General features: G+C 35.7%; 1 protein-coding gene across 1 annotated transcript; it reads right to left on the bottom strand.

Annotated features, from left to right (window-relative positions):
• Positions 1–111: 111 nt before the first annotated feature.
• On the bottom strand, positions 112–8797 carry LOC121242740 (protein argonaute 1-like). Its single transcript, XM_041140684.1, is given in 23 exon segments — positions 112–581; positions 828–859; positions 1104–1198; positions 1299–1372; positions 1459–1594; positions 1729–1792; positions 1867–1929; positions 2195–2337; positions 2473–2732; positions 2839–3004; positions 3080–3202; positions 4008–4079; positions 4183–4290; positions 5003–5119; positions 5242–5380; positions 5487–5536; positions 5538–5597; positions 5746–5855; positions 6224–6357; positions 6463–6612; positions 6717–6925; positions 7031–7725; positions 8686–8797. Coding segments are annotated over 22 exon segments (3213 nt in total). The 5' UTR covers positions 7718–7725; positions 8686–8797; the 3' UTR covers positions 112–360.
• Between the last annotated feature and the right edge of the window lie 2585 nt (positions 8798–11382).

Below are 11382 nucleotides of genomic sequence, written 5' to 3'. Positions count from 1 at the left end.
TGCATGATATTAAACGTTCGTTCAGCTCTTACATTACCGATATTTTTGTGACTTTTCTTGTTTTTGTTGGTCATCAAGCATTTCACTTTGCCGAGAAAAGGTCATAAAAAATATCCATATTTGCATGTTCTTTTGATAGAAAGTAAACGCCCAAGGCAATGTGGACATGACTACATCGAAACTTGAAATCCAGGAAGAAATCCGTTAATAGTTTTTAGTTAAAACTACCGCAAGAGGGAATCTCACGGATTGTCATTGGCATGCCAAACAAAACAATGAAAACAGAAAAACAGTTTCACAAACTCTATTTAAACAAAAACCCATAACTTGGATGATGATCTTTGCCAGGGACCAGCTAGCCTAACAGTAGAACATGACCCTTTTGACATTCTCCTTGAGTGCTGGTAGGGGTCTCACAGCAGCATTAATTCCTGGTGCACGTGTGCTTCGTGGACCTGCTCCGCCCATGCCTCCACGTCCAGTGGCAGCACCACTTGTAATGGAACCACTTTCTGAGGACTCTGGCTCCATATAGAACCGAGCTCGGAATGCAGCAAGATGTGCATAGTATGCCGGGGGCACTGCCAAATTAACAATCTAATTAATAAATGGACAGTTCATACAGAAGCAATAACCAAGCAACAGCAGAAGAGGGAGATGTGCACGTGTTGAAATGTGCATGTGGAGCGATGAATATGATAGGCGCTATTGTGCAGGGTAGCATCTGTGTGTGTGTGTGTGTGTGTGTGTGTGTGTGTGTATATATATATATATATATATATATATAGAGAGAGAGAGAGAGAGAGAGAGAGAGAGAGAGAGCTCACCAATGGAAACAGATCGAGTGCACCTTGCATATCTGGGAAAAATGAAAGAAATTGAACAGTTTAGCCATTTATTTAAGAATGGAAAATCAAACTGATAATCCCCATAACTAATCTCATTTAGCTATTATTTAAGAATGAAGAATCAAACTGAAAACCTCCATAATTAGTCTCATTTAGACTCAAAATGTGAGGCACATAAAATAATCGGATAAGACATTAAGATGATAGAGGTACTCATTAAGGGAAGGGGACAACAGGAAATCTCAAGGAACTTACGTATAACAAAGGTTATTTGTTAGGGACTGCAGCCCATCAGCTGTAAACTTGTTCTCATCCCATAGTACATGGTAATGAGCTGGACGACTTGTACCCTGTTTGAAAAATTACATGCAACATTAAAGAATTAAAATTAAAATCCCCATCCTTAAAAGACATATATACAGCCTGTTGGAAGATATATTAGAGCAGAACCTGAATTCCAGCATGCGAACAGAGGTAGAAGTCAAATTCAGTTGGGTGACAAATTTTGGAGTCTACAACCGTACCTGCAAAATTCAAGAAGAGCACCCATCAGATAACTAAAATCTTAGCAAACATAAAATACTAATTTCAAAACAAACAAACTACTTGCCTGGCAATATGTTTCCACTCTTATCAACTGAATTGTGGTCATGATGGTTGTTGGCAAACAATCTTGTGTGATGGCGCTTCTGAACCACAACAAAAGTCACAGGAGGCTGATAGTTTGGCTCCAAAGAGGCACACGCCTAAATATAAGTTTAACATCGAAGATAAGACACAACGTATGATCCAAGAATATTCCCATTTTAACATAAACATGCAAAACAAGATAGGACAGTAAGAAGACTGAAAAGCTTATGATCAAGAAAGGTAAATTCACCTTTCGGATAGCATCTAGTTCATACAGCAAAACCTGGTAGAATTGCCCCTCACTCACACCATCCCTGTAAATAGCAGATGTTATATTAGATAGCAGAAAAAAGTATCTAGAATGCAGTGACAGGAGAAATGGCGATACCTGTAAAATATGATACGTTGTGGTTTCTGACCAGTTGCTCTACGAAAAGATACGAGTAGTTCCCTATACCAAAAAAGATAAAGCAACTCAAACCTGCAATTTTTTTATATAAGTAGCAACTCAAACCTACTTCACAAAAGCTCCATCCAATTTTTTTTTTTTTTTTTTTGTAAGTAAAGCTCCATCCAAAAAATTAAAATAAGATTAACCGTTGACAACATATTGTCCCACTTGCAGGATTCTACCACCCAGCTGCAGTTTCAACCATATATCATAAAAATAAAGGTCAAAGCAAAGAAGACTGAAAGACAGAGAGACTCAATCATACTTAATCATGCCACCAGACAATGTTCCTCTTGCAGGATCCTGCCATGTCTTGAAAAGATCTTGAATCAGCTCCTGTCGATGGGCTTGAGCACAAACCAAACCAGCATACTTTGTGATTTCCGGCCAATCTTGAGATGCCACAACCTGAATACAAGGATCAATAAGCATAGTATGTTAAATAAATAAAAAATTCTTGAAACAGGTAAAGCACATATGTACTGAAGAATACAACACAAAATTATAAACAAGCTAAGCACAGTAATAAACTGAATGACATACAGCTGCAATTGAAGGGCTTGAATCCTCTCCTGGATGAGGATGGGTAACATCAGCACCAAAGATAATAGTAGGCCTATCACTGACTAAAGGTATACGCCTTGACAGTGCGTCCACAAGCACAGTATTCCTTCCTCCAACCTTGACATTTATCTTCAATGCCACATTGGCCAGGTATTGTTTATTCATCCTAAATACATGCTTCGTCAAGCAACATTGGGAAACAAGGCCAAGATCAGTCTCACAGATTCGCTTCAAATCACCTGCATGAGAAACAAAACTAATAGAGTTAGCAAGACCATAATCCGAATCACAAAACCATAATCAGATTCCAGAACCTAATCTTGTTTAGTTAACCAAGTTAACTACCATAAAGAGAGCCATTGTTATCTGGCAAAATAACGATAAGCAGGTCAAGCTCCTTTCTCTGAGGCTGGAGTTTGGTCATGGCATCATGGTACCGAGTTTTAAGGACTCTTTCTACCTGATCAGGACGGCCACTCAAAGGTGGAAGCACTGGTTCAGGATAAAATGCCTACAAACAGCCCATAATCAAATGTTAAGGAGAGAACAAAATGAAATGCATAAATACGTCTTTTAAGCACCATACCATGCCAGAAATGTAACACATTTGTGCAAGTTCATGGCAAAACCCGCGGGCCACACTATCTTGCACATTCCGAGAAAAATTGATGCAGATCCAATTGTTAACTACTCCCCCATTAACCATTTTCTGCAGTAAAAGGATAACATATCAACAGCACTCAATCACATTCAAATGCCAACTATATGAACATTAAAAAACAGAGTGCCAAAAATGATTTTTCAGTTGGAAGCCCAAGTGAATAAGAATTAACTAATGGATTGGATTGGATTGAGGGGATTGGATTGGATCGCAGACCTATTTTTTTTAACTAAAAATAGCTACCATTAGCCACTCTCGTGCCCAAAGGACCTTGACCACACTCCAAAATCATTATATTCAGCCAAAAAAAAAGGCCATTTGCACTAAGTCCATTACCTGTAAATTCCATCAGTTAATTCCTATTCCAACTACTGTGTTGCCTGTCATGTCACTCACTTAGACATCCAACTGCAAAATTGTATTATAGCAGATGTATTTTTGAACTACAAATAGTTAACGACTGGTAGCCACTTGCGTGCCCAAAGGGCCTTGACAGGACTCCCAATCCCATATATTGGCAAGTAAATGTCGTCTGCACTAAGACAATGAGAATTACATATTAAGATATCTTTTTTTTCTTTTTTCCTTTTTTTTTTTTTTTTTTTTTTTTTGATGTCGGGAAACCTCTCTAAGGCAGGGCCCTTCAGTCCCGTGCACCACACCCTCGGAAGTTTCCCTACACGGAACTGGTTAAATCGTTGTCTTTTCACCAGGGGTGTGGCCCCTAGAGATTGTTTGCACCCAAGGGGATTTGAACCTTGGATCTGGGGGAGCATACCCCCAAGCCCAAGGCCTTTACCACTTGAGCCAACCCCAAGGGGTTACATGTTAAGATATCTAATGCTAGAAATACCTTATTCATCATGTTCCATTGTCCAACTTGTGGCAGGCAATCCTTTTCTCTGCCTGTATCGTGATATTTCAGCTGCAAATTGCAAGATCCTTTCAGTACAAAAGTATCAAAGCTCATAATAGGTGGGTAGGAGAAGTGCACAAAACTGACAGTAAACAAAATACAGATATAATACCCATGGTGCAGGAAGAATTCGAGCTTCAACTGAAGCCAGCTTCTCACTAATTTTGATTCCAAACTCTTTTGCATAAGGATCCTCATGGTAAGCATTGTGACGAACGGTCTGAAAGGTCAGAAAATTAAACATTTTAGATTGTGTGTGAAAGCAGTTGGTACAATACAAAGCTCTCGGTTAAATTATGAAAACATCTAAAAACTGAGCACATATTTCAAAAAATAAATAAATGCATTCCCATCACAAGTCAAAAACCAGATCTAGAAAAAAAAATATAGAATAACAGAAGTCTTGGAAAATCATAATGGATCCCAATTCTAGCAAGAAAAACTCCATATTCTGCTCGTACAATAACAAGCTATTTATTTAGTACAGAGGAATGTTTTGCACCCAAACCAACACTTCCATTGAAATAGGAAACATAAGACAAGTACAAGCCATGAGGTACAAGGATTCAATATTTTGAAATCGTGTTTGTAAACAAACATTCAGAACATTAAGTAAACTTATTCGTCTTTTTTATAATTACGGTAAAACATGAAGTACACCATGATACCAAAAGGGAAAGGACAACATTAAAACACATCAAATACAGGAAAAACCCTTCCGTGGCATGAGGGATCCTCAAAACCATAACTAGGAAAGTAAAATTCACGAAACCATGCACATTAAGCAACACGATACATTAAAGTCCACTATTAGACATATACATTAAAGCCTCCATGCAATTTAATTAGAGAGAAATAATAGCACATGACAGAATTACCAAGCAAATGACATTCTTTGGGGAAAAAAGAACACAGATTGCACACTAACGCACCTGCATTATATCTTGCTCCCTGTCTCGAGGACGCTGGCAGGTCACCTTCAATAAAGCAGTTATCTGTCTCTCATTCAACCTCTTCGAGTACCTCTGACCCTCAACAATCTTGCAAACCTAGAATTCAACAGAATTTTGTTAGCATCCATGTAGCCACATCCATATAATATACAGAAGAACTATCCATTAAAATGAATCACTGGATATTTAAGGAATGATAATTATAATTAGGTTGTAACCTCCATAGGCAAATAATTTGGTCTCTGTTGGTTACCCACTTGCAGGCATGGCCATTGTGAATGTTGAATAACAAAACCATAAGTTTCGAAGAAGTATTCAACAACTGATTTCATTGTACCTCTTTCATCAACTGGAAACCTTGAACAAACAAAAAACAGAGTTAGAATACCAAGCTAGTTTTTCAATTATAAATCTTCTTTTTTTTTGTGGGGGGGGGGGGGGGGGGGGGAATAATAATACTCACGTCAGCTCTCTTGTTGCCTGTGATGTTAAACCAGATATACGGTACTTCGCTCCTGCGCATATTTCCGCGATGTGTAACCTCAACTTTGACTCCTCGTAGAGCCTTTTTGATCTGTGAAAAATAAAATGTAGAGGAACAATCAAAATTCCCTAATAAGTACAACTTGAACAGAAAAGTACATTATGCAACTGCAGACAAATAAAATGGATGGCCACTGCAAAGGAGAACAATTATTAATATTAAAGCAACAAACTCTAACCTTTACACGATCAGAATCAGACAAAGGTCTAGAAGTAACATCCCGATTCAGCAGCTGTGTTACAAACTCAATTACTGGCAATGGCTCAATGAATGCGGTCGAAGACATGTCTGATAATTTTGACAAAATCATCAACATGATAGTAACAAAAATGTAATCTACTCGATAACTTTACTATTGAAAAAAAAGGAATGAAAAAAGGAAACATGAAATTCAGGTGAGAATCTTCTCTCTCCTGAATACATGTAAAATAAACATTAAACTCATGTAGGAGCATCCAAACGCATGGGTTTATTTAAAAAAGTAAGACAATGCTAGAATCTCAACTCTAAGTCCTTATTAATTCAGGAGAAAGAATTTTTTTTTTTTTATTAAGTAATTCACGAGAGACAATTAAAGCTAATTACAAACAGGATATGAAATGGAGAAAAACAATATAACAAAGTCCAAACAAAAAATGATTAGATAGACTACATACCTATATTCAGAGACAGCCCCATCTGAGTTGGACGAATGCTTTGATAAAAACCACGCCAACTCTCCAATCCCTCACCCAGTGACTGCCTCCTTCCCAGATCAGGAGAATAAAATGAACGACCCACAGGACAGTACCTAAGGATCAAGTACATAATATTAACAGTGACATGTTAAAAACCATGGATGTGCTGTAAATCAGAAATGTATCAAATTCAAAGGGAAAAACTCATATTTAAGTACCTAGCAGTAGGTAATTCACGCAGGACAATATCAAGAACTTGAAGTGCTTCCTGGGGTGCATCAGCTTGCCTACCCTGCAAGAAGAGTCCTAAATGGTGCAGGTCTGCACGTGCAGCCAATTTTATCACAACTTTAAATTCTCTCTCTCGCCTGCATCAGGAAAAACATCATCATCATCAATCGCAGGACACATACAAATGCCAAAAAGGAAAACGGGAGAGAGAGAGAGAGAGAGAGAGCGCTCAAATGTGAACCTTTGCCCACCGGATCCATCATCTTCATCAAGAAGTGTAATTTTGAACTCCTTGGATAGAAATGGGAGCGGCCCAGCAGTATAAAGACTCTTTCGCCCATCATAGGCAGGAAGCCTCTTTCCAAGATGCGATTCTCTGTACAACTTAACCAGCTGTTCCATTACAGCACGGTTGACTCCACGGGACGTCACCTCCGGAGTAATTGTAACCTAGCATGCATTACCAAAAAAGTTGATCAAGTTGAAATAAAGGGAGAAGGCAAAATATTGCAAACACATGGCATCACACATGGCATCAACTGTTAGATAACTCACATCATACTGATGCAAATCTTTGTCTGGTAATTCAGCAAAGAAGTGATTTGCCTTAACTATACACTTCGTTCCAGTGCTACCCTTGCCAGGCCTAAGAGGGAACCTCACTGATTTACTAGATGGTGGCGCAGGTTGAATTGCCTGGCTCGGAGCACCTTGGATAGTGAGTTGCTCAAATTGCTGGACCACTTGAGATGGCTCCGGAGGTCGGGTAGATGAACTCGCCTCAGATGAAGTGGGCTGAGGCGGAATGACCCCAGGTTGATGTTGAACCTGGGTTGCTTGGTGCAGCTCGGGATCTGATGGTCTTGATGGGCCACCAGAAGAAGGTCCGCCTCGGCCACTGATGCCGCCAGGGCCGCTGCCGCCATACCCTCCGCGGCCACCTTGCTGGGGTGGCCCTCCCCTTCCCCGGCCTTGATATTCAGGTGTCCCACCATACTGTTGCTGAGGTGGCATTCCACGACCGCTGCGCCCCCCACCATAACCTCCACGACCTCCTTGGGGGGCCCAACCTCTTCCTCCTCCTGCATGTTGCTGCTGGGGTGGAGCACTCCTCTCAGCAGGGCGTGGTTGGTAGCCTCTACCACTACCACCCCCACTAGCACTACCACCCCCACTGGTTTCCTGCTGAGCCTGAGAGCTTTCGCTCCCACTAGGAAGCTCAGTTCTCCTCTTCCTCACCATAATGATGTCTGCACATATAAAATAATTGATACATTAGCACAAGAAATACAAACCCAATCTACAAACCAAGACAATTTACAACAGTTCCATCATCTTCTCCGTCCTCATTAAACATCAAAAGAGAAGTGTAAATTACATTCAGAGAACAGTCAAAGGTTAGAGCCCAATAACAGAAAGGTCCCTCAGGGACCTTGCTTCATTACAGAAAAATATTTCGTGTTCTATTACCAAATATAGGTGAAACACATTGCACAGTGTAACCAACGACGTTATTCATCTTTATTCCTAGAAAAAGGGAACTGTCATCATTCATATCACTTAGATAAAACGACCTACCCCAAGAAAAAAAATTATATAACAATCAACAAAACAAAACCCACCAAAAACTTCAAGAGAGGAGGAAAAAACATCTATCGAGCAAAAACAAATTTTCTTTTTGTCATTTCAGAAACGAAACCAGAGAAAAGTCCAGAGTAATTTAAAGTCGCATCCTACAACAAACTAAAACAAAAGCCCGAAAATCCAAACCCTAAATTACACTGGACAGTCTAAAAAAACCATTCACTTCCGTGATCCCCATATCAGGGTCCGAAAAGCATAAATGAGCCAAAGAAAAATAAACTAAAAGGCACTCACGCATCAACTATCCATAAGAAAAAATATCCACGAATCAAAAAGTCACAAACTGGTTTCCCAAATATGGTCGTAAAAAGATGTAAAGCAAAAACAGATCCTACTGGAACAACCTAAAACGACTGTGAATAACACTAACCACAGTCAGAGGACGCGGATCTACAGAAATATATGCCAAAACCAAACTAAAATAAATTAAACAGGAATAAAATCTCCCCTTTCTCCTCCCCCGCCCGCCCGGAAGAAAAATAGCCAAGCATAAGCACTAACATTCACGAGTAGAAATTAAACATTGACAGAAATGGCAATGAGAACCCTATAACCACTCGTATTACCTCAGAAATAGCTCCGGAAAACAGCTTTCCACACACAATCTCTCTCTCTCTCTCTTTGCTTTTTTTGTTTTTTTACTTCAGAGAACGCGGCAGTGAGAGATAGCCAAAGAGACGTTGTTCTATATATAAACCGCTTAAATAAACAGTTGGTTAAAATTGAGTACACTAGTAAAAACGTTGGAATGACAACTTCTAAAATGAATGGTGATATTTTCCAATAAATTTGATTGGAATGAGTAATTAATTACAAGAGTTTTCAGAGAGTGTGACACATGATACAAGAATCTTCAAAGACAGCATTTCGTATCCCTTGCCCAATAGTTAAATTCCTTTATCTAAATGATTCAACTAAAAATATATATGTTTTAATAATAGTTCAAATTGTTTGTTTTATTGGCACTAGATTTATGAGATAAAGTCTCGATTAATTTCAAAAGTTCCTCTAATTTAATGATTTTGAGAATGTTAATACGGAATTTATATGTTAAGCTGAATTCAGCTGAGTTGAGTTCTTTATAAATAGTAGTAAGTTGAGTAATAGAAAGAGTTATGTGAGATCTATCTAAATTAAGTTTAAAGTGTGTTTAGATATTAAGATGAGTTTAATACTTTTTATGAAAAATTAAAAAAAAGTTATAGGTTTCATATATAAAAATGTTTTAAATTAAAAAATGTTGTGGGTCTTATGTGTAAGAAGATTTTGAGTTGGGATAAGTTTAGTAATTTGAGAGTTTGGTATTTGGATATTAGATTTAATTTAAAATTAGATTAAATTCAGCTAAACTTAACTGAGTTTGAGAATCAAACGCAGCCTAAGATTAGTTTAAGTAGTAGAGTATTCTGATCACTATTATTTATTATTTTATTATTAATTTTTACCTACTCTTCACTACTATTTAATATTATATCATTATTTACTTACTATTATTAACAAAATATCTGATATCGCTTCATTACTCAAATACAACTTTATACATCTCGCCTGAAGACCAAGATGCCACCTTTCGAGATTAATAAATAAGACAAATAATTAAACTCATTAAGATAAATAAAAACATGATATTCTCAATTTCACTTATATAATTAATAGCATATATTTAGCACAAACAACAAAAATATGGGATACTTTTATCATCCTTAATATTAAAAGTAGATACTATTGCCTCATATCATATCATATCGTCATTATAATTTTTTTAAATTTTTATAAAATATGAAATATACAATTCAATCATTTAAATTCTAATAATATTTTAATAATATTTTTTTAATTTTTAACTTTTATCTTAATTTATCTCATCTCATTTTATCTCATTTGTAAAAACAAATTAAACCTGAAGGATGAAAATGAAAAGAGAAATAATAGTTGCAGTTGTAAGTATACAAGTGCCGTGTAATTATTTTTAAAAAATTGAATAAATATAAGATTTATATAAAATAATAATAATTTTTTAATTATATATTATATTATTTTTTTAAAATAATTATACAGTATTTACAAATTTTATAATATAATTATTCGAATAAAAAGGGTAGACAATAACAAAATTTTGGAAAGAAAAAATTTATTACTTATCTTAATTCTCATTATTTTCTTCTTATTTTATGATATAATATTAAATAATAAATTTATAAATGAAATATAATATTATATCACAAAATGATGATAAAAGTTAAATCATGCATTACTCTTCCGGAAATGAAAATAGCAGCTGCTGGCCGAGACTGAGGCCGTGCTGCTTTGACTGGGGTCTGACTTTTGGACTCTTTCACCCAGAGTACCACAAAATGGTAGGGACCTCCCCCGCCCACTCTATTTTGTACGATAAATTAGTACAAATCTTTTTTTTTAATTTTCCTTGGAAATCCCACCCACCAACTCCACCTATAAACTCCACGTGCCCCTCTCTCTGTGTCTCAGCTGCTACTATTGTTGTCAATTGCCATTTCCACGCTGCGTAGGGTATTGAATTTGAGATAACGTTCGATATTTAAATTGACTTGTAAATAAAAATATTTTATAATTTATAATTAAAATATATTTTAATATATAAAAGAAATTGATATATGGTTAAATATATAGAATAAATTGATATATATTTAATTTTTTATAAAAAATTAAAAAAATAACTAGTCTCATTGATAATTAATTTGAAATAAATTGAAATGAGTTTAGTTATATAAATGAGATGAAATGATAAATATGTAAATAATAGTGAAATGATTTGAATTAAAATTTTTAAAAGGTTTTAAGAAATAATAGAGAAAAAATTATAAAGTTAAAATAATGTTAGAAAATAAATTTTTAATATTATTTTTATTTTGAAATTTTAAAAAGTTAAATTATTTTTTATGTTTTGTGTGAAAGTTTTAGAAAATTATAATAACTAGATAATGATTAGATGAAAAAATTAAAATTTTGAAATTGAAAATTGTGTGTTTGAATGGTTTGGATTCAGAGATAAGATTAGATGGCTTTAAATGAAAGATAAAAGTTAAAAAAATTATTTTTTAATATTATTATTATTATGAGACTTAAAATGAGATTTAAAAAAATTAAATTATTTATTATATTTTGTATGAGAATTTAGAAAAAATTATAATGATGAGATGAGAAGAGATGAAATACTTTCTGAATCTTTCTAATCTCTGTTTTTCTCGTTTCCCAAACAAATTATAAAATTAGAAACAAAAACC

Source organism: Juglans microcarpa x Juglans regia, chromosome 8D, assembly GCF_004785595.1.
Source record: "Juglans microcarpa x Juglans regia isolate MS1-56 chromosome 8D, Jm3101_v1.0, whole genome shotgun sequence".
NCBI classification, from domain to species: Eukaryota; Viridiplantae; Streptophyta; class Magnoliopsida; order Fagales; family Juglandaceae; genus Juglans; species Juglans microcarpa x Juglans regia.
This window is presented reverse-complemented; position numbering and strand designations above follow the sequence as displayed.